The sequence below is a fragment of the Bemisia tabaci genome, chromosome 1 (genome assembly GCF_918797505.1).
Source record: "Bemisia tabaci chromosome 1, PGI_BMITA_v3".
Classification (NCBI taxonomy): domain Eukaryota; kingdom Metazoa; phylum Arthropoda; class Insecta; order Hemiptera; family Aleyrodidae; genus Bemisia; species Bemisia tabaci.
In genome coordinates, this window is record NC_092793.1 from 3,296,429 (window position 1) to 3,320,588 (window position 24,160).

Here is a 24,160-nt window from a genome sequence, read left to right on the forward strand (position 1 = left end):
CAGTCCCTCGTATATCACAATGTTATACTCTTGCTCTGTTTTAGATTCAAAACCAACAGCAAAAAATCCTGGACCTACATCAAACAATTCTTAATCAGAAGCAACATATCAATGATGAAATGGCCAAGTAAATTGCACAGCTGTAAAGACATCAGGCTGTTGTTCCTCTTTCTGAAGAGGAGGAGCAGCAAGAGGGCCCAAGGACACCTGTTGCCTCAGATTGAAGTTACCTTCTCGTTTTCAGGTGAAGTCAATGGCCTCACTTCCTTTTATAACAGTTAAGCTACATATGGCGTGGTTAGTGCATGGATGGGAGACCGATCAGGAACAAGCGTTGTTAGCTAGGAAGTACAGCACCAACTATACCAGTTGCTAGAGCGCGCTGCTAACTTCCGCAATCTCTCAGCAGTGCACCCTGACTGTAAAGTCATGAGAATTAATGTCACGGAGATGGAAATTATAGCATCATCACTATATACATCCCTCCTTCGTTAAAAAGCTTTGATGTCACCCTGCATACAGTGCCTAAAAACCTACTTTTGGAAGAAAAAAACTCGTTTGCTTCTAAGTTTGAATCAACTCAAAACAACAATCTTACTTTGATTAATGAATTACGAGATGAAATCAACGCTCTTAAAAATGAAAATACTCAAACCTCGAATTCCAACAGTATTAATAGTGATAGTGGTTGTGGCAGTATTGGCATCTTCACGAATGGGCACGAACTCATTAGACAGAAAGGGCGCAGGTAAGATGAGAGCAATTCAGTAAAATAGTTAACGTTCAAGAAATCAAGAAACAGTCTTTACAGCCAAAGATATGGAGAGAATAAAAGAGAATGAGATTATTAAAAAAAAAAAAAGTAATATCATACTCAAGTTAAGCTCCTATAAGTATGACTTCTAAGGCTTTGCGAATTAATGATGCTTTGTTGAGCATTTCCTAGCTTGTAGAAACCTGTGTCTCATTCACTACTTGATACTTCCATGTATATAACAAAGTAGTTTACGATCTGCTCGATCCAGAAAACAGGTAGCTTTTATTATTTGAATGCAACAAAGAGGTAGTGATCAATGTAATGTTGGGTACTTTGGCAGGAGCCTTTCCAGCACCGAAAAAAAATATTTCACAAAATTACGAAATAACATGCATAGATCACAAAATACCGGACAATCAGACGATATTCAGACTGTATAGATGAGCCGTTGTGAGCACAAAAAGCGATTTTTCATTTGCTTGGACTCCAAGAACCTCTTCACTGGATGGCAGATTTATCAGGTGTTGCTTTGCTACTGCGCCAATCCTAGAGCCAGTTTTGCGATTTCTCAATTCACTGCTGACTGAACAAGACTGCTTGTACAAATAAACGTGACGAGTAGTTTCACAAATGGCTGCGTATGAGAAATCTAAAAATAGAGACATTCAATAAATATGATTAATTTCTTTTTCTTATAATTCCAGTTTATTTTCATAACTTAACATTTTTAACTGAGTTATTCATATTGTTATTAAATAATTGAAATCTTGATAAAACAAACAACAGTGATTGGAAAAGCTACAACTCTTTAAAAAAAAGATTTTCACCATGTTGCATGCAGCCTAAAAAAAAAGTCATTGTGTAGATTGTTATACATAGATTTCATACAGACTAAACAAAACTAACCCAGCACAAAAAAAATGTCTGACAAAATTAAAAATGCAAGCAGTGACAGATGAATCAAACATGAAAGTATCGAAAGAATTTCACAAAACTATCAAGGTAACCAAGAATGTGAATGAACATAAATTTTGTGTGGAAAACTAAATTAAGGCTATTAGCTAAATTATTCTTGGCCATTCCCTGACTTTCCCTCAACTCTTGAATAAACCCTGACCTGCATATGTGTGAAGCTAATGCAGTCTTATGAACTGAATTTATGTGATTTTTTAAGATATTATAATTTACAACAGTTAATTAGCACACACATATACAGCACAAGGGCTGGTGAAAACTGATTTCGATGGCTACGGTGTGTTTCCAAAAAAATTTTTCTTGATTAAAAGTAGAACTAACAAGGCATTGTTGATGTTGAGGAGTGAAAAGCTTCATGTGCTTACAAAAGGAGCTCATGCAGGATAAACAAAAACCAGGACATTGAAAGCTCGGTGCATGCCCACTTGCTGCCAGAGGCAAAAGTTGACAAATTCTTGAGTAATAAAAGACAACAAAATCATGAGAGATTAGAAAATTTCTTAAATATAAGCTTTACTGCCTTTAGAGTTGAGTCACTTATTCTGATAAAGAAAGCTTTTCCTCACTTTACAATTTCATAACAAAATATTAAACATTTTTTCACCTCCTAATATCTCCTACCTTTGAAATTTTGGGTCTTTGTTAAAGTCTTGAATTCAGTTTATAACATGTTGAAAAATGATTCAGGGTTTTTTTTTTTTTACTTTAGCCCCCCAGACGTCAATTAAAAACAAAATCAATCTTTTTGACCGAGAAAACCTATCAAAGCAATGATTAAAAATTTTACCAGGAGGACAAACGATGAACTTTTTCTGTTGCTTTGATGCTTGAACATAGCCAAGGGCTAGGAATGTGGCGATGTGTTCACACTTCCAGCCACTATTAGAGTCTGCTTTGGGAATCCAGAAGCAACCATCTACATCATGACGGAGACAAAAGCCTTGTCCTTGGTCAGGTGAAACAAATCCATTAAAAAGCCACTTGGAACCACTTAGAGAGGCCTAAAATAAAAGGGTAAATTTTAAAACCAGACCAAAAAGCCTTGCCTAAAGTGGAGCTACTTATTTTTCATCTCCTATTAATTATCTGGGAAATCATACACACACACACGGATAAGGCGCTTTCATAGCACTTTCTGGCGCTCTGCGATACTTACCTGCCTAAGTCCCTCATCCTCCCAAAACCCTTCAGGGAGTTGGGACTCCCTCATTTCTTGCAAAATCCCCTATTTCCACCTTTTCACAGGGCGTTCCCTTTGTTTCCTCCCAAGAAGAACCAAAGCCAGCATCTTCTTTGCCAGCCTCCCTTCTGTCATCATATTAAGATGACCACTCCAAGCTGGCTGTTTGGTTGTGACGTGGAATACAATGTCATTTTTAACTTTGTCAGTTTGTCATTTCCAGAAAATCAAATTTTCAACAAGGTCGCAGGTCTAGGTCTCACAACATGAGAGAATGCAATAGTGTATTTTCTTTGGAAAATACACTAAAAAACAAACATATTTTAGGCGCGAAATCTCGTTACCTATCAGGCACATCAAGAATAAATATTTAGACATCGGATCCACTATTACCTATGTATTTTGAAATGCTGAATCCAGAAATGACCTGAGCTCATCTCTTTTAAGCCCCAATTTCTCGGGAATTGAATTTTCCTTGAAAAAACCCGTTTTTGGAGGGAAATTCACGATTTTCTGGAAAATCTGTCGATACCTACAATCGAGTCTTTTCGGACTCAGCAGTAAAAATTACAAAAAAATCAGCTTTCTTCATACCCCCCCCCCCCCCCAAGGATTTTTTTTTGTCAGACCTGCGTAATTTTTTTAGGCAAAATACAGTGCAAGAAACACATTTTGCGGGGGTCTACTGGCATCTTGTCACAGGGTGCAGAATCTTACAAGCTTCCACATTTTTACCAGCCTGTCCGCCGGCTTTCCACACTTTTCTCATCAGTTTTCCACAAAATTTCCTACTAGTTTCAAAAGTGAAGATCTTTTCCCTCTCCTCTCCTTTGGTTTTTGACTTTTGATCCTTAAAAATTTTCCCTACTTCCACATTTGTGAGGGCCTTTCCACATTTTCACACGCCTGGGCAGACGCATGATTGAGCGTTTTCCATACCCCTACCGTATCATTAAAATTCTTTGCTTCGTGGGGTTTTTCTTCCACAAGATGAGTTTTCCTGAGGTGTTTTACTGTACTACCGTGTAACGCAAAAACGCCGTAAACGCCATTTTACATTTTTTGGAAACAATGTATCATAGCAGAATAATTTGTGTACCTTGGGACAATGTTTTTACAGAATTCTTTTGCAAATACTATCAAGAACTTAACCTGAAAATTTGAGGTGCAAGGGTAAAACAGTTCTTATTTTACAAAGTGTTAAGTTCCAAAAAACGAGGGGAAATCTGGATGGATTTCTTGCTTAGCACGGCAGTGTAGTTTTCCGCTTCCAGATTTGGTGGATGCTAATTTTTCATCTGGATATCATTAAAAGCACCTAAGTATGACAAGTCTCAAGGGTATCAATAGACCCTCTTCCCAAGGATACCTTGCTGTTCAAATTTAAATTTATTAAGAAAATAAAGAGACAAGTATGAAATACCTGATGCGTGAAGGCGTGAGAGGATGTATTTATTCTTGACAACAGCCTTGAGTCGTTACTAATAGCGTCACACTCTTCTAGTTGGTCCATGTTAAATGTTGGAGCACACATGTCACCGATGTCTTTGGCCTTCACCTGTACACCATAGATAAAAATATGAAAATTCAACTCCATTAACACAAATGGACTTGAAGAATACACAAGATCCTTATGAAAATCAGTAAATAGAACTCGGTAGAGCATTAATGAGCTTGCCTCTTTGTTATCTATTGCTGAGGATAAAGTTTCAACAGGGTGTCTACTAAAACAGGTTGGCCAAAAAGCAGTACTTCTATAGTGCTTTTTCAGTACATTCTCAAGAAATTAAGTACCTCCTCGGTGGGAAAATTCAGTACTTTTTCAGTCCCTCCAATAAATGAAATTTGAAAAATTTTAATTTCTCGCTCAAATTGCGACAAAAATGACAAAACATCTCAAAAAATCCGAACCGACTTCCGGAATTTCCGCACTTTTTCAGTGCTTCTGAGCTGCCCTTAAAAAATCGGTACTATTTCTGGACTTGCAGACCCCTGTTCAAGGGTAAAAATGAAAGGCAAATTTTATTTCTTGGTTAGATCTGACTAGCAAGTTTAAATAAGGCAATGAACAGCTCACATGTTAGGCCAAAAGAATTAAACTGCTAACTTTAAACTTCAATAAATTGAATTCTGATCCTAAAATTATTATTTAAACATTTTTACAGCCACTAATGAGAATTAGACAATTTCTGCGATAGGAGGGAACATACTTGTTCAGACGATAAACAAGACGGATTAACCAAAATCCAGCACATGTGATTCTCAAAAGAGTTGGGAAACAGTTATGACATTTTGTAAAACATAGGTCATGAGATCCATTTTCTCTTAAAGAGCAACCCACAAGTAAATGCAGGGTTGCCACAGAATTTAGAAAATAAAATTCCCTGAATCACTTTGGTGAAATTCTGATGATTGAAGATATGCCAGATAGTTAATAAGACATTATTAGGAATAGTTCTCAGACAAAATGTGTGGTTTGAAACGTTAAACCCATTCTAGACAGAAAATAAAGGTGACCAAACAATTTTCCCTTACGTTTTCATCATTTTCCCTGACTTTTCCCGGTAATCCCTGACTGTGGCAACCCTGTAAACGCCATAGAAGGGTATATTAGAACACAACGCCTGTGGAATATAAAGGTGTAGGCAAACAACAAGTATGTTACAAGAGAACTTACCTCAGTCTCTGAACACAAATGAGCCAGTCTCTCATGAATTTCTTGAACAAGCTCTGGATCCATTATCTCTTCACCATTTAAATTATTCCTGATAACGCAAGGCCACATTAGTCCTAATTCATACTTGGAGAGGTTCACTTCCAATCTTGAGAAAGAAAAAAGAGAAACCAGGAAAATAAAATAAGAAGCAAAGAGAAAAGATGAGCCTCTTTCCAGAGTGAAGACACATTTTTCTTGGAAAACAGTGTTAAAAATTTGTGATCTTTTAAAAAAATTAAGTTACATAATTCAATAACATATACTCCACATAATCACTCATATCTATCAAAGGTTTGCTAAATTTCATAATTAGCTTTGAATACATTGTCTTATTGCTCTAGGGCAACACATAAGAGAAAAATAGATAAAAAATGTTGAGAAAAAAAGAGAGCAATTGCTGTTGCATTAGAACTGCTGAATTGAAGTTGTTGCATAATTTGTATTCATTCAGTTCCTAAAAATTTGTAACACTGTTACTATCAAATGTTAAAATTTTATCTCATACTCCAAATAATGTGCTGTATTAATTCTGACTACATCTTCAGCATGTCATGATGACGAGTGTTTAAATGGTTTTAGTGATTTATATGCTCTAATGGGCCTTGTTGCAAACTTTTGCTAGAGCAGAATGAAGAGTTGTTTCCTCTAGATAATGCCTCAAAAATCACGATGAGCGCATCGGCAAAGTCTGAAATGCACTCATAACTTCACAATCTGCGTTAGAAATTTGCGTTATTTTGAGCTTCCCGCTTCAAAAACGATACTACTGCACAGGTGAACATTTTGTTAGAGGAGTCGCTCCATCGTCGGCAATATTCATCATGGCCAACGCTTGCGCGGTTCCTCGCGTAATTCGAGGAGAGTTCAAGGTCAATTAAGGCGGGCGAGGAAAATATGAACGTAAACACGCCGATTGTTATATGGTTTAATCCTGTTCAGGTGTTATCTCGTCCCATCACACGTGTTTTGGCGGACTGGCGTCGGCCATGATGAGTATTGTCGCCAATGGAACGACTCCTCTAACAAAATGTTCACCTGTACCGTAGTATCGTTTTCGAAGCGGGAAGCTCAAAAAACCGCAAATTTCTTACGCAGATTGTGAAGTTATGAGTGTATTTCAGACTTTGCCGATGCGCTCATCGTGATTTTTGAGGCATTATCTGTAGGAAACAACTTTTAGTTTTGCTCTAACAAAAGTTTGCAACAGGCCCATTGTCGAAAAGCTTTAAATGGCAAAAAAAAGTTAATGATTTTTTGCAACGCTTTGGTAGTGGCTTATTTCAAGCACCCTAAAAATTTCAAGAACATGCTAATCTCATGCTAAATTTTGCTTTCAAAAAACACTTGCACAAAGAAGAATTTGAAAGAGTGACGCTCTAAATCCTGGAGAAATGGCTTTTGGTGTGTGGGCTGCTAGACGAGGTGTGAGTTAAAGCACTACGTAACATGTTTTCTCTTCAACATTTCACGAAGAAACTAATTACACAACAGGAAGTCTGGAAATCAACTCCTGAACAGGATATATAATTAACATTGGTTAAATGGCAAAAATACAAAAGACGTCATTTGTATGATCTAACTTCATTTGATCTGTGTTAAAAATAATTGTTAATATCTCGTTCAGGAGCTGGTTTTTGAACTTCCTGTGGTGTAAATCGTTTTCTACGTAAGATTTTGAAGAAGAGATAAGGAATGTTTTCTTCTAGTTTAGATCTTGTCCAGTAACCCATTGCATATCAAACATTTTGAGGTTATACGTAGGGTTAAGCTAACCTTGCATTTTGGATCCAAACCGAACTCAAGCTGAAAGCCTGAAACTTGGAAAAGGTCCAAAAACTCACACTGAACTGAACTGAATTTCAAACCTCATCATACATTATATTTGTACACAAAACTTTTGATGAGACTTCATATCACTGGTGATTTTTACAGACTACCATACCATTTATGATCCCCAAATTATATCTTTTGAATGACCAATAACTATTCAAAAAAATTACTTTTAATAAAACTTTTACCATGATACAAAGTACCTTTACAAAACTATCACAAAGATTAAAACAATATTTACTTACTTGTTTTTATCAAGGGTCCATGTGGTTAAATTTTCAGAGACACTGCTGTGCAGAGAGCCCTGTAGTAGGACCCTATCAACACACTTAACTTTTAGTTCTGAATCTTGAACGTTGACAGAGATCTGATTACTTAAAGTGTCACTAGGGATATTGAACCAGATAGTTATATCATCTGATGTCTGCTGCCAATAATACTCAACCTTCTTTGTACCTGAAAAATGTTAGAAAAATTATAAATTTGGGGTTGCTGACGAGGTTTCGCTACCTTGAAAGGGTTTGAAAGCATGCCGTAAAGGTGATCAGAAAAAGTAGGGAGAGGGCATATCGGCAACACAGGTCACCTGGCGGTACATTGAGCCAAGGGCTTAAAAGGCTCTCTTATAGATACTTCTATCCCTAGGGAAGCTTTGGATGATGGATGAACTAGGACATTTCAAAAATTTTCACGGTTGAGTAAGTGTCTGTGCTTGCACAAGAACTCTTACTTAAAATATTCTTCCGCTTTTGAGTTATTCAAAAATTTATGAAAAAACCTGATAGATGGCATCTGGTGGATTTTTTCAACACATAAGGGTTTAAAACGTGAGATTTAAAACTTTCACGAGTGTCTGGGGGTCCTTTCAGACCTAAATTAAAAAATTCCTCTATGATGTTCCTCAACATTCATGGGGTCAGGAGGCACCAAAAGATAGAAATCTCGAGTCAAAGAGGAACACTGAGGAAGGATTCAGATCATCCAATTGAGTTTGCTGTGATGCCAAAAGCACACACCCAGGGTGTCTACTAAAACAGGCTGGCCAAAAATCAGCACTTTTACAGTACTTTCCAGTACATTCCCAAAAAATTCAGTACCTCCTCCACAGAAAAATTCAGTACTTTCAGTACATACCTTCGTTTGACGAAATCCGAGAAATTTCGAAAATTTGAAATTCTCGCTCAAATTGCAACAAAAATGACGTAGCCACAAAATTTTGTTGGTGACTTGAAGACTAACTGCCTGCACAACCGTGATTATGTGGGAAAATACCATGCTAAGAATCAATGCACGCGGAATTATATACTTTTGAGGCTTTACTAAAACACGCTTGGTATGGAGGAAAACATTTTGGACATTCTTTCGGAATTTCCGCACTTTTTCAGTACTCCCAGACCGCCCTTAAGAAATCAGTGCTATTTCCGGACTAGTAGATACCCTGCTAGGGGCCCTGAAAAGCGATCTCAGTTGGGGCTCTAGCAGACTTGGGAGGGCCAAAAACAAGGAGGCTGTCGCGGGTAACGAGAGCGAATCGCGGATCGCGGAAAACGGGGGCAAACTTTGGACGGCCTCAAAAGAAGCCTGAAAGCCAGTGAAAGACAGTGAAAAACGACTCCCAGCCCAGCGCGATCGTCTGGGACAGACAGCGTTGCCAGACGGGACAGGCTGTAAAAAGCTGATCATCACATTGGCAAACTGCAAGGAACAACAGAAAGAGACTTACCATTCTGATTAGGTTCTTCTGCCTGGTGTTCTGCCAGAACTGGTCTTTCAGAGTCAAACGAAAAATGAAGAGATTCTTTAGAGATAGTGCAAAGGTGGGACAAATCTTTCTCCACAGCAGCATACTCAATTTCTCCAGTACAATACAACTGTTTCTTACTTTTTAAAGCCCATCTTTGGTTTTCATCTGTAAAGACAAACAGTGCTTTGAGAAAAGTCCTCTTATAAAGTACTAACAATAAGTCAAAGACATTTTTGTGATGCTATAAAAATACCTTACGATATTCTCCATGTGCAGAATTCAGGCATTTTTTAGATTATCTCTCCAAAAATGTTGTTCCAAGGGGACACTTTTTGGAAAGATTCATTAAAGGTGAAGAGTCCTGAATTTTTGTTCAATTTTCTGCGATTTTTTTGACTCCAACAGTCCAAAATTCCTGATTTTGACTAGTTTTTCAGATACCCTTGCATCTTGCCACTTTAATGTTATATGTTATATTATGAAAACTTTCTCTTATAATAAGAACATACAAAGAAAAGTGATACTGAGTAATATAAGTGATAAATAAAAAGATGAATAGATATGCTTCTGGCCATTGAAATTAAAAGCCTGTGAAAGATAAACTGAGGTAATAATTGAATCGAGGTATGCGAAAACGTCCGATGTCCAAAAAATCAACTTTTGGTAAACCGCAAAAAACTGTGGAGGCCTTTAGAATCGGCGTTTTGAAGAAAATCAAGGCATGTGTTTCTTAGTAAAGGGTTGTAGAAGAGGCACACAACTGTGTCCCATTCCAACTCCCATTCAGTGCTGAGTAATTTTAAAAAAAGGGCTTTGGACATCGGACGTTTTCGCATACATTGCAAAAATCTGCCCAAAAACCATTATTTTTGACCCCTCCAAAAACCTTTAAACTAGAGTAAAACATAATGTCAGACCTCCAGTAACACAAAAAAAATATTTCTCTTTTCTTCGAGGCTTCAGTGAAAGTTACGTGACGGCGGAAGAAGAAAAATAATGGACATCGGACGTTTTCGCATACTTTGAGATTGCCCCTCAAGATATGTGTTCAGGATTGCCTAGAATGCATGAAATCGATTAGAATTATATAAAGTAGGGTGAAATTATTCATCTTCAGAGGGTCCTGAACGAGAATCCAAATTTGCCCCCTCGACAAATCATGGGAACCCCCCCCGAAAACCCCCAACATCAAAAAAACAGTCAGAAATTGGTTATTTTCTCTCGTTGTTCTGCTACTAGCGCACGTTTTGAGAGCAGAAATTTTTTTCTCATATAATTTCTCATCTATAGGGAGTTCTTAACGAGAATCCAAATTTGCCCCCTCGACCAATCATGGGGACCCCCCCGAAAACCCCTCCATAATCGAAACAACTGTCAAAAATCGGTTATTTTCTCTCGTTTTTCGGCTACCATCGCATGTTTTGGGAGCAGAACTTTTTTTCTCATTTAATTTCTCATCTATAGGGGGACCTTAACGAGAATCCAAAATTGCCCCCTCGAACAATCATGGGGACCCCTCCAAGCCCCCCCCCCCCCCCCGATAAAAAAACGGTCAAAAATAGGTTATTCTCTCGTTTTACGGCTATTATCGCCAAAGCCGTTGATTTTAAGACAGAGTTTGTTGATCTCACATGAAAGCAGATAAAAATTCGGTCTTATTTAACCCGGTTTTAAATTTTTCTGATGAAAATTGCGGTCACTACAGGCGCAGTGGCGGTTATGAATTTAAGGCCCGCGCAGCCGCGACACGTAAGAGGCGATGGAGTATCTGTGTGAGGGTGTGTGTGTGTGTCTGTGTTGGGGGGGGGGGGGTATGGAATCCCCAGGGACTAGGTGAGTCCGACGGATCTCCCTTGGAAACTTTTGGAAAATTAAGACACTTCAGATCCCAATTTTGTCGATTTCGAGGGGGGGGGGGGGGGTTGGAAGTAAAAATAATGGAGTGGAAAAAAGTACGAGGGTCATCCAATGAGGTTCCCTACCTCTTATCTTCCAAACGGAAAGAGATAAATCAAATCGGTAAAAAAGTTCTTATAAGGCATACTCTAAGCTTTAAAAGAAGCTCAAGTTTTTGAAAATTGGTCGAGGGGTTCGCGAGGAAACTTAATTTTACTGCGACAACTTCCTGTCGCCGCGCGCCCACCTTCGGAGTCTGGATGCGCGGAGAGTCGATTATTTCAGACTTGGGTTTTCGCCGCTAAGCATCATATCAAAAAGAAATTTGAAGGTTTTTATTGAGTAGACCTTACCTTACTTTTTGACGTAGTCTCCGCCTCTGTTTTGACATTTCTGGTGTCAATATTGCAGCTTCTTGATGCCTTCCGCGTAGAGGCTGGCTCTTGTCTTGGCACCGGAATCCGTCATTGACAGCGCTCTGTACTTCCGAATCATTCGGATTCCGCTTTCCACCGAGGAAGTTTTTCAGCTCAGTGAACAGACGAAAGTCACATGAGGCTGAATCGTAAGAGTACGGAAGATGGAGGGAAATTTTCTTATGCAAAGCAACTGATTCGGAAGTGTAGAGGGCTTGTCAATGACTGGTTTCGGTGCCAAGACAAGAGCCAGCCTCTACGCGGAAGGCATCAAGAAGCTGCAATATTGACACCAGAAATGTCAAAACAGAGGCGGAGACTACGTCAAAAGTAAGGTAAGGTCTACTCAATAAAAACCTTCAAATTTCTTTTTGATATGATGCTTAGCGGCGAAAACCCAAGTCTGAAATAATCGACTCTCCGCGCATCCAGACTCCGAAGGTGGGCGCGCGGCGACAGGAAGTTGTCGCAGTAAAATTAAGTTTCCTCGCGAACCCCTCGACCAATTTTCAAAAACTTGAGCTTCTTTTAAAGCTTAGAGTATGCCTTATAAGAACTTTTTTACCAATTTGATTTATCTCTTTCCGTTTGGAAGATAAGAGGTAGGGAACCTCATTGGATGACCCTCGTAAATGGACATCGGACGTTTTCGCATACTTTTGAGGTTTGACCCCCTAAATGGGGGCGAAAAAAACAAAAAACAGGTCAAATCCGTCTACACATAGATGCGCCTACCCTCGAAGATGACGTTAAGCCAAAAACTCAAAATCCAAAAAAATGGACATCGGACGTTTTCGCATACCTCGATTCAATTGTGCCTGATTGTTATTGGAGCCGCAATAGAAGTCCCTAAAAAAGCAGTTCAATAGCCTGAAAAAGCTTAGTCTGGGAGAAAAGCTGTAATAATAACTCATAAAGGCAGCATTGCTACGAAGCTATAGGACTATCCACTCAAGGAAAGATCAGTAAAGTCGAACTTAAACAGTTCGGGTGTGTTGGAGTTTTTTGGCCAACAAGCATTAAATTCAGCCTAAAGCTGATACCTCACTACAGAGGAAAAAAGCTCACACATAAACACAATTTTCCCACAAAGAGATATGCTGTTTGGTGCAACACTGGTAACAACCATTCAGGAAGGCAACTGGAGACACATTTCGGCCTTGTTGGGCCAATGCTCAGTGCAGCGCAGCCTCCTGAATTTTCTGCTACCAAGCTTGGAAAGGTCTTGAAAACTAGCCCGAGCCTCTGTAGTGAGATATCAGCTTTAGGCTAAATTTAACAAACGTTGGCTAAAAAACTCCAACATACCGTCTTATGACCCGTGCGTCCACCGCAATCAGTTTGTGTTAAACAGTTCCATTCATTCCTTTAAACAATTTCAATTTTTTCAAGCTATGAGCGTTTTGGTTTTTTATCAATTTCTTAAATCTTCTGACTAATTAAATCCTTAAACTGGCTGAGAAATCTGGCGGCTAGCTGAACTTAAGTGTAGTTTCTAACATTGTGAATTGATTTCAATCTAATCATCAAATTACTTAAATATCCTTAATTTAATTTTTAATTTGAATACACAAATAAATATTTTTCTATTGAATTAAAAGATTTAATTTGGATTCGCTTCATAGAGAAAAAAAAGGAGGTGTTTGCATCTTGAGGATTGTGTACCCTGTGACGTAGGTTGGTACAACCTGGTCAGCAAAATCCGGAATTTGAAGTATGAAAAACAGACCATAACATCCGATTTTTTTGCTTAAGTCAACTCATGATATAATTTCAAATACTTTAGGTGGAATGCATTTTTTCCATAAACTACACCATTTCCAAGAAAATCAATGATAAAAGTCGTGGTACCGACCTACGTCATCAAAAAATTTCCAAGATGCCCGAAATGCAAACACCTCTTCTTTTTTCTCTATAGATTTGCTTTTAAATTTTTCTTTTTAACGGAAGAAAAACGAACTATAATGGCCTCATAAAAAATCAAGATCGTAATAATAATAAAGTGGAGCAGCACAAGCACATCCAAAACATCCTCATCCCCTGCCATCTAAGGAAAGAAACTTCTCGGCAGGAAACTTACAGACACTCACCCTGCCTCGGTTTCTTGAAAATAAATAACTTCGGCTATGACAAATTACTTAAGGTAACATCTTAAGGTGGAAGTCAACCTACCACCAACCGGCCAACTTCCCCAAAAACAGCCCTCATGCTCAAGGATATTGTCTGCCCCTGTATGAGAACATAAACCAACCCAGCCCACCCTGGTGTATAGTGTTAAATTGAGAATATAATAAAAATCATAATAAACCTAACACCTTTGCAGAAAATAGTAGCGCTACTGACGGCCCACACAGTGCAAAGTCATCCATTAAAACGATCGCTCTGGAGGTATGGTTTACGTCCGGCAATTGGCTAGAAAAGCAACTGTCTCTTTAAGAGAAAAAGATAGCTGAAATAACAATAATAAAAAAATCTATCAATTTTAAAGGCCTTTCATAAAATACATAACGCTCTGGGGGGGGGGGGGGGGGGAGTTGAGGATGACGTTGCTCCATTTTTTTTTTTTTTTCTGTGTTAAAGGATAAGGACCTAGGACATAGAAGCATTCAGAGGGTAGAGGGGGATTAAAAAATGTAAAATTTAGAAAGAAAAAAAAAAACATATTTTATGAACAGCTCTTTGGTGTATGGGAATGTCTGTTCTTCAAAAAATTTGAGAGGAGAAAAAAAAAGTATGAAACTTTATTCTTACCAGCAGCCAAAGTTATGACATTTAGAAAGGAAACAAATTTTGATGCATCTTCGCTAGAGGATTCAGTTCTGAGTTCCATAGATTTACTATCAACAACTGACAAGAGAACACAAGAGATTTCTCTTTGTGTCCTTGAATTTTGGCTGTCCAAAATAATGAAACCGATTTCTTCTGCCATGATCTCTTCCTCAAATAAGACCTGCAATTTAGGAAAAGACATATGTAGATGATCGAGAAGGATGCCAACTTTATTTGAGTGCAGGGTTGTTTCCTACACAATAATTGAAAAACCTATGTAAAATCGGCCAAATCTCAAGTATTTAACACATTATTTATGTTGCATTGATTTCTCTCCTCCATACAAAACGTCTCGCATTCCTTTGTTTGAAAAGGAAAATTTTGAAAAAAAAGCTGAGTGAATACATACTTTTTTTCATTAAAAATACTGAAATAATAAATACTGAGAAGAATTATTAAAATGATGAATGAGTTTAGCAAGTTTTGATTCTAGAAGCTCCATTTTATAGTTGTAATCTTTCCTCTTTTAGAATATTTTTTTAACTTCTGAAATTCAAAAAAATATATCAAGAGCACTTCACACAAATAGAAAACATTGCATCAACTTAAAATCTTTCATCTTGAATTGATCACTAAACAGGATATAAGATTGAGCAGAACAATATTTATTACCTCAGCGAAATTTCACTTAAGACACAATGGGTGCATACTTAAAATCTTTCCCAATTCAACTTGAAGCTGACAAAACGGGTGTTTGTCAAATATGTGTCACTTAATACTTCTTGCTCTCAAAAAACTCAAATCTACTCAAGTGAAATTGAGTACTTAACTAATGGGCCCTTAGGAATTGTACGAATGGTGCATCATAATAAGTATTTTCTCATTAAAATTTTACATGGAACAAAAATGTAACAAAAATAACTGAAAGTACATTCTAATTAAGATATAACACTTTTCAATGCAAGAATTCAAACTTTTCTCTCATTAAAAGCCATTATCTACTTGAATTGAATCTCATACTAAACATTACTGCAACAGGCTCTACGATTTGTGAAAATATGGCAACCTCAATATTGTCTCCTCATCTCATCTGTTGCACGATGTTCACATTTTGAATAACACAGGGCAGGGAAAGGATATTGCTTGATTAAGGTGCCTGCCAAAACTAGTGTTGTGTACTATCTGATTCACATAGACTTTCGTTTTTCTTGTGAGCAGAGGGCTCAAATTTTACGTGACCAACGCTAATGAAAACGTTGATGTCTTGGTAAAAAGCAGATTACAATAATTTGTGCTGCTTGAATAGAGGACTGCGTTAAATTTGAAGGGGAAACAAGTATCAGAATGCTTAAATTTGTACCTCGTCTAGTAGCTCGTTTCGGTATTATTTACCTATAATGGATGAATTTTCTTAGTCTTTGCTGACTTTATGGACAAGATTAGAGATGCCTTGTATCTCAGAGAAAGAAAAAAAGGTGAGTGAGACCACCTCCTTCTCACATACAGATTGTTTTCAACGGCTGATTTGACATACATTTATTACAATTTTTCCCCTAGCAGATAGTTTACATTTTCTTTTAGAATGTAAACAACTGACGTTAATTTCACATTCATGAGTTAATTTTGGAATTTTTCAAAATGTTCAACATATTCTGAGTGAAATTTTTGTGAGGAAGCAGACCTCTCTGAAAGACATTTCAGAGATCTAATTCTTGCTCTGTCTTGTGGTCCATTGAATTCAAAAGACAGAAATAGAATTAAAATCATAAAATTAGAATAGGGGCGGGATCCATTCTTACATTCCAACTTTGAGCATCTGATTCACGGAGGCCAGTGTGCAGAAGATACAATTTTTTGCAGCCATCTGATGCAAGGGCAAGTTCTTCAGAAACAAAGCTGAGCGAAGGATTTACCAATGGTTTAGATGGCATGGTATCCAGGAATTGACATACTTTAACAACACCAGTAAGATTGCCAGACTAAAACAAACACATTAAGCCATCTCTACAGAAGTCAAAAAATGAAAATACATTCAGCAATTACACACGGCTTTGAGAGAATTTTTTGTATTATAAAATACAGCCACTTAGCTAAAAAAAAAACTCCATCCTCTCTTTCCGTTTCCTTTTTCATCTTAAAACTTTTTAAAAAATGATCAGGTGTAGCCCATAGTTTGTGCTCCTTTCTTGCAAGCATGTAAATTAACTTCAAGTAATAGCATTTAGTAACCTTACATTGCCATATTTTATCATCTCGTGGCATGCAAAACTTTGTAAGCAGTTGAGAACTATGGGCAGTATTCACGGTCATTTCTTGAACATAAAGGCTTCCTTTGCCGAAGTAATTCTAGCGGATTAAGGTGGCCAGTAGAGCATTAAAAAAGTTTCTGGCCAAGCCGAAAATATTCTTCCTTACTGTTGATTTTGACAACATTTGTAAGCTTGCTTTGCGCTATGAAGCTCGTTTCCAGCAGCGCCCTAATGCCGAAAGGGTCCAATTGCTCGATACCTCCAAACGAATTAAGGCACCTATAGCGTCACATGTCATGGGAGCTGGATTTCTCACCTTAGGGGCCATCCATAAATTATGTAAGGCACTTGAGGGGGGGGGGGGGGGGGGGGCTGAGCCTGACGTAAGCTTTTCAGCCTACATTTAAGGAAAATGCAAAAGCTCTTGTTCGTCAGGTTGATAACAAAATCCAAGATGAAATAGAGGAAATCAGTTTATGACCGATCGGACCACTCTCCTGTCATTTATCTTGACTCCCACTTCTCCACTCTGTGGGATGATGAGTAGTGACTTCATCCTTATGTCAACTTCATACTTCTAACTATTCCAAAAGCAAAAGAAATCTTCAATTTGGCACCACGTATTTTTGTTTATTAAACTAACTGTATCATCAATATTTCCTAAAAACTTACTTCAAAAATTTAGTTTCACAAATAAAAATTTTGGCCTAACAATTTCATTTTGTTTCTCAAAGAAAACGTAAAGCCAGAATCACAAGCAGAATACACGGAATGTGGGAGCCATCAGTCCTGTGCCTGAATTTTGCGCGTGTCACGCAAAATTCAGCAACGAGGCTCAGCGACCATCGGATACTGTTGGATATGTCTGAATTATTCGGATAGATTCAATACGAATCTGGAAAAAAATAACTTGAAATTGCAAAATTTCAGACGTTGAGCGATATTGACTTCCACATTCAGATGCCAAATTCAGCTTGTGATTCGGGCATGATGCTTAGATCTGCGATAATTGAAATCAAGGGGGCGGTCAGTCGAGCTTTAAGAAATTTTTAGAGGGGGGTAAGGGATGCCTTACGAGGGGGGTCTAAAAATGGGAAAAAGTGACTTACGTAATTTATGGATGGCCCCTTATATTATTGAAAAGAAAATGTATGTAATTCCTCCAGAAAGTTTATATCGAATAAAAGTTTAAAAAAAAAAAAAAAAAACCTTTAACAATTAAAAACTGACTCATAACAACAAAGCTTTATTTTCTCGAAGGTTGCATTCGTCTGAAAGTTTGATGCTTGAGCAGGATACTTTGGCGTGTCTGTTCGATGGTTGCACATTTCCATTCAACATCTGAAAAATAGTGTTAATATATTGATACTGTTAGTCTAAAGAGAACTTACTATTTTGTTCAGAACACTGCAGACCACTTCCCTGTGTTTGTTGAAGAAATATACATACTGATTATTCCATTGGTCAATAAAAAGATGATTGTGCAAACTGAACAGCCGCATGTGAAGAAAAGAGTACTGGTCATCGTTAGGGAGAATGTGCTCCACTTCTGAAAGAAAAATAAAAGAAAAAAATGAGGTGACAATGAAACAATTATCATTGGTGATTCTTGATAACCAGTATCAGAGCATGGTAGGAAGAGAAAAATAAAGGAGGAAGAAAGAGGAGTCAAGTTACTGGGCAACTACCGAACAAAACGTTCCCTGCCACTAACATAGTGCATACCAACATTTACACTTCTTATTGGGATAACAGCAGCCTGATTGTTGAAAGTTATGTCGGCAAGACTAGAGTACCTATATAGCGAGAGTATGGACAGATCGGTTCATGGAGGGCTTAGGGCCCAAAAGTGCAGCCACCTTTCCAACCAACTTCTGACGCACAAATTTCACTGCCAGTCTGCACATTCCAATTCTAACCAAGATGGCTAAGAATGTACATAAATGAGCGTTCTTCTTCGCAAAAATGAGTAAATTTATGCAAAAAGTAAGTCAAATACGTGCTTTATAGACGATGGTTCGTAACAATTGTATTAGTAAAGCGCTCTGGATAATTGAGATTCATAGGTTGGCTGCATTTCTGGGCCCTAACTTATTCGCGAGACATCGGTGAGGCCTGATGGATTTTCGGAGTTTCACATCTGTCTATACTCTCGCTATACAGGTACTCTCGGCAAGACAAGAGTAAAAAATCGATACATTCACAGTGCAGGTAGGGCTAGGTCTTATCTTACCTTGCTGACATAGCCAGTTAAAGTTTCAACAATCAGGCTGCTTCCATGTGAAACCTGACAAAACCGGCAAGTTCAAGCTATTTCTGCGATGGTCATTGTAAAATTGTTGTAAATTTGGACTATATTACATGTGAGCTGCAGAAAAAGTTAACTTTTAAACTACTTCCATGATTGGCGACCAAGTTACAAAATGACCTGTTATTTCGATCAGTTTGGGGATTTGAACGTCAAGCTTCTAGCTAGCTAATTTCAACTTCGTACCTATTGTTCATTTAAGTGTGAGGAATTGCCAACTGTCATTAAACACCATGTAGCTAGATACAGAGTGAATTTCAAAGTTACGCACTTCTAGTAAATTTAGACTTACAGAACACTCCTCATAAGGCTGCCATTTAAGTATCAAAGCATGATAGTTATAGTCTGTCCGAGATGGGAAGAACCTTGGAAAGTCAGAATAATTTGTTCTGTTTTGCAGGGTGGGGGTGTCTCGACCCTCGTCAACTGTCACTCTGAGGAGTTTCACGCACACCACAGCCACAGCACAGGAGGCTATGGGCCTTTAAGCGGCCGTTTTTCCCGGGATTTGAACCTGAAGACAAAAATTCCTGCACTAGGCGCCGAGCAACGCGGCGCGGCACAGCAAGCGATTCATAAGGAGCTAGCCCTCTGTGCTGTGCGCCACGATACAGGGTTGGTTCAGTGTCTGCATCTTACAATAGCTCGAACGCTACCCTTGCTTCTACATAGTGCAATTAGTTCCGACTTTCCACGGTTCTTCCCATCTCGGACAGACTAGATATAATAACAGTTAACATTATCATCCCCAGAGTTGACACAGAATTTAATCTAATGACTTACCAACTGGCAGCGCAGATTCATGCACAGGTACAGGTTCCAGGGAAAGTTTGTACCCATTGAATGTAGGATCTAGGAGCTCTTTATTGGGCTCCAAATATATGTGCTGCATGATTCCCTGTTTACGTTGCAACCTGGTGATCAGTGTGTATGCTCAAGCGTAGGCTATCGGTGGCTCAGCATTCTTTCTTGGCTCCAATCTCATGGGAAAGCAATCTGTGAAAGTCCTAGAATCCTCGAGAACATGCAGTGATGGACAATAGATGGAAAAATGTATGTTTGCTTGCAACAGAACTTCGGTTGAGGGTTCAAAGCAGCCACTGCCGGAATGTACGACGCACGTTTATGCGTTTACCTATAACTTCGTCAGATAAGTATCTCAAATGATATGAAAAAAGAAGGAATTTTCAGATCTAAAATGTGGGGAGGTAACTAAATGATGAGCTGTTGAGCTACCTTAAACACGAGAACAAATGAATGGTAAACAAGAAAGTTTGGCTCGCCGGCATTTCATTTACACTAAGTCGCCGGCATGTATTCTACAAGGACTATGTCGCCGGCATAATCCGGAGCCGCCATTTTGAATCCCCCACTACAGCTGGCGAATATCGAATATCGTATCGAATGCGATTATTCGAGTATCGCACTATCGATTCTTTACCATAGCTTCTTACGGGGACACAGCTATAGTCGATCGTTCACGAAGTTTGGCAAGAAATCGGCCTCATCCACTGGACTCCGTTTTTCTCGCACCGGCTCACTGAGGAGGAAAGCCGCGGCTAGAATTCTTACGATCAGCGACCTTTCTCCTCATTTTACTTTTAAACTTTCAATCTTAGAGGAAAATGTCATAGGACTCGAAATAACGGCAGTGAAATTTCCTATCGGTTCATTACACAAAATTTTCGAAAAAATAATTTTCGTGACCAAAAATAAGGGTTTTAAAAAGGGCGCAGGCAAAAATTCTTATGATCAGCGACCTTTCTCCTCATTTTACTTTTAAACTTTCAATCTTAGAGGAAAATGTCATAGGACCCGAAATAACGGCCGTAAAATTTCCTATCGGTTCATTACACAAAATTTTCGAAAAAATAATTTTCGTGACCAAAAATAAGGGTTTTAAAAAGGGCGCTGGCAAAAATTCTTATGATCAGCGACCTTTCTCCTCATTTTACTTTTAAACTTTCAATCTTAGAGGAAAATGTCATAGGACCCATAATAACAGCCGTAAAATTTCCTATCGGTTCATTACACAAAATTTTCGAAAAAATAATTTTCGTGACCAAAAATAAGGGTTTTAAAAAGGGCGCAGGCAAAAATTCTTATGATCAGCGACCTTTCTCCTCATTTTACTTTTAAACTTTCAATCTTAGAGGAAAATGTCATAGGACCCGAAATAACGGCCGTAAAATTTCCTATCGGTTCATTACACAAAATTTTCGAAAAAATAATTTTCGTGACCAAAAATAAGGGTTTTAAAAAGGGCGCAGGCAAAAATTCTTATGATCAGCGACCTTTCTCCTCATTTTACTTTTAAACTTTCAATCTTAGAGGAAAATGTCATAGGACCCATAATAACGGCCGTAAAATTTCCTATCAATTCATTACACAAAATTTTCGAAAAAATAATTTTCGTGACCAAAAATAAGGGTTTTAAAAAGGGCGCAGGCAATAATTCTTATGATCAGCGACCTTTCTCCTCATTTTACTTTTAGACTTTCAATCTTAGAGGAAAATGTCATAGAACCCATAGTGACGACCGTAAAATTTCCTATCGGTTCATTATACGAAAATTTCGAAAAAGTAATTTCACGAAATCAATTCAAGAAATCACCCCTCATCGGCAGTGACACCGTTCTCGCACCGGCTCGGCTCACGATGGAGCGAAGCGTATTATAATTATTAGGGGTGTTCAAACGAATTCTTGCCGGAACTCTTTCGATATCGTTTCTTATTGAAACTGGCGGCAGTACCGACAGTGGCAATGATATCGACAACAGCCGGCAGCCGGCCTTATCGGATTTTTGAGAGCTCGCACTCAATGCATTGTTGCCCCGTGTGTCGGTTTATCAGATTGCCTGGCGCGGCGGCGCATGAAATAGATGTACAAATGGCAACAGCTTATTTTCGCCAGCTCCGAAAACTCTGATCGCTATCGGCAAGAGCGCTCTTATCGTAACTTTTTCTTAACGGAACTGTTTCGGTAGCTTTACCGACAACCGATTGAACAGCCCTATAATTATAATAAGAATGCCCGGCCCGGTTATAGGTATAAGTTACTCAAAAATAAGTTTTACTCGTTCTTGTGGGTATTTCGTGTTAAAACTCGGTATCCTGGAGGACTTTTGATCGTAGAATTCATTTTTGACCTTACTTTTATTGACACAAACAAAAAAAAAATTGGCTGAGAAGTGTAAAGAAAGGCTGTACGAAACATGGAAAAGTTTCCCTCCAAAACATTAGCAGTTTGAGAGCCAGACCCAGTGTGCATATACTTAACGATATAAGTAGCATGCAGACCGTAAATTCAACAAATAACAAATATCTCATTCATTAGCAATGGCCATTTGATTGATAGTTGGAATAATACACAAAAATGGTGAACCGCGGCTCAGAATGAAACTCGGTCATTGCGCCTTTGAATGCTTTGTCTTGTTTACCTACTATAATCCCTGGTCTTATGGCAGCATTCAAACTTAAAATTTTAAAGGAAACGATCAAAAATTAAAATTAAAGTACTCACACTTTACAATTAAGATTCCTAATCAGCTATTTCTTGCGTCCATTACTTATTGAGTATTTTATCGATCGATTTAAGCACGCAGGAACAAAAACACATGAAGACTCAGCACTCCTCACATTATCAAACAAGCAAGTATAAGCAGTAAGCTTCCATCATTTAAAATTTGAAATAGTGACATTACTCAAGAGCTTACATCCCAAAAATCACTTTTATAATTAAACTTAAAATTGCTGAAGTAAATGATTACGATCGGAGAGGCATTTATGATAACTGAAGTTGATTTAGTTGAAAAGTCCTTAAACCATTATTACCGGTTACAGCAGCCATGTAGGAAGTAATGAACGTTGCCGTCTTGAAGATATAATGAAGATATCCCAAATCCTTTTCAATACCTAGTTCTTGAGCTAGTAGTGATGGCGATTATTGGATCGATCTTCCAAAAGATCGATAAGATCGAAGAATCGATTCTTTCACGGCGATCTTGCGCGGGGCTCCGCTGCTTTCGATGTATCGATTGAGTGGAGTGGAAAAACGTCTCTAGGCGTAGAACCATCTCGTCGGTGGCTCCTGGCTCCTCGCGGCGAGAAGCCGATCGCGACTGCTCGGCGCACTATGGGCCACAGACTGGATTTAACGGAACTTTAATCGTAAATAATGCAATGCACCGTTTTAAAAGTTGATGTAACTAATGATTTTTGGGTCGCTGATTTCATTGTACATCTTGGTTTAACAAATATTAACATCCTGACCGAGACACTTGACTTAAAATGTGATTTCTGACGTTTTTAAGACTATAGATTTTTCCCCCTATTCTGACGATGAAGAACATGTGTAAACATTTTTTTTAAAAAAACGTCTCTCGGTGAAACTTTGATATGTTGCTCAGCTAGTCATTCTGATTAAAAGCTCTTACAGCCCAAACAGATCCCATGTGCGGTTTTCGAGATATTCGCCGTTTTATTTGCGTGAACGGAGGTCCCGCCGGCCGGATCATTGTGCGGCACTACTCGTACCCTTCCCTTCCAGCCAACTACGGCCCCTCTCCGCTTCTCCGTCACCTCGAGACTCGGACACCAACTATACGCTCACGAGGCTTCGCTCATTAATAATTGGCACCAATGGCATCGGGGTTGGCGACGCGTAACCGACCGGATATTTTCGGCCTTTAAAGTCTTGTATTATTAAATGCAATCATAATTTATCATATTGTTTATCGTGGATAAGTTCAGGGGACATCATTCCTATTGATTTATCAACTTGGTTTTCAATCGTTTGGCTTTAAGTCGTTTATAACCGACGGCGACACGACTATTCCTTTCATCAAGAAATCACCCTTAAATGATAGCGTAATTTCGCAACACGCACCTGCAGGAAGAAATTGGAGAACATTTGGAGAATGCGGAACTGGACTGGAACTAAGAGATGCGGCCCGCCCCGCGCGCTGCCGCAGGTGCAGGGGGGGGGGGGGGGAAGCGGAGTACGAATCGGCATGGAGGAAATTCGGCGGTTTGCAGGCACCTGTAGAAACAGCTCTGTCTGGACGGATAAGCGGCTCTCCTCTCCCGTTCTCTCCCCGCTCCCTTTTCTCTCGGCTACGTTTACACCGCGAGCGCAGTCCAAACCCGCTCAGCTCCCTCAGCTCTGCCCCCCGCGCCGCGCCGGTGCATCACCACTCCTCTCTCTCTACCCCTTGCCCCTTCATCTTTGCTTCGCCCCGTCTGTTCCCCTCTCGCTTTGGTAGCCGGTGCCGGTGCGGTCCCGCTCCCGCGTCAAAGGATTTTCTCTCTCTCTCAGCCT

At 38.8% G+C, this 24,160-nt stretch overlaps 1 protein-coding gene across 2 annotated transcripts; it reads right to left on the bottom strand.

The window, feature by feature from the left end:
* Nucleotides 1-1,020: 1,020 nt before the first annotated feature.
* Nucleotides 1,021-23,842, bottom strand: LOC109032199 (nudC domain-containing protein 1). 2 transcript variants are annotated; one of them, XM_019044212.2, is made up of 11 exons: nt 23,729-23,842; nt 19,624-19,975; nt 17,924-18,081; nt 16,083-16,262; nt 14,266-14,464; nt 9,182-9,367; nt 7,704-7,914; nt 5,590-5,734; nt 4,336-4,470; nt 2,520-2,733; nt 1,021-1,406 (listed from the first exon to the last, which is right to left on the bottom strand). In XM_019044212.2, the coding sequence occupies exons 2-11, from the start codon at nt 19,730-19,732 to the stop codon at nt 1,174-1,176; spliced, it is 1,770 nt and encodes a 589-aa protein (XP_018899757.2). In that variant the 5' UTR covers nt 19,733-19,975; nt 23,729-23,842; the 3' UTR covers nt 1,021-1,173. The 2 variants fall into 2 exon arrangements, with proteins under 2 accessions (XP_018899757.2, XP_018899756.2); XM_019044211.2 differs by lacking the exon at nt 23,729-23,842 and adding an exon at nt 22,364-22,688.
* Nucleotides 23,843-24,160: the final 318 nt, after the last annotated feature.

What these genes read in the sequence shown, in the direction of transcription:
- LOC109032199 (XM_019044212.2), bottom strand. Translation starts at nt 19,732, where the DNA reads ATGCAGCACATATATTTGGAGCCCAATAAAGAGCTCCTAGATCCTACA. An exon ending in TGGACCCTTGATAAAAACAA is followed by an intron (nt 5,735 to 7,703) that starts GTAAGTAAATAT and finishes TTCTTTCTCAAG; the next exon opens with ATTGGAAGTGAACCTCTCCA. An exon ending in CTCACGCCTTCACGCATCAG is followed by an intron (nt 2,734 to 4,335) that starts GTATTTCATACT and finishes CTTTTATTTTAG; the next exon opens with GCCTCTCTAAGTGGTTCCAA.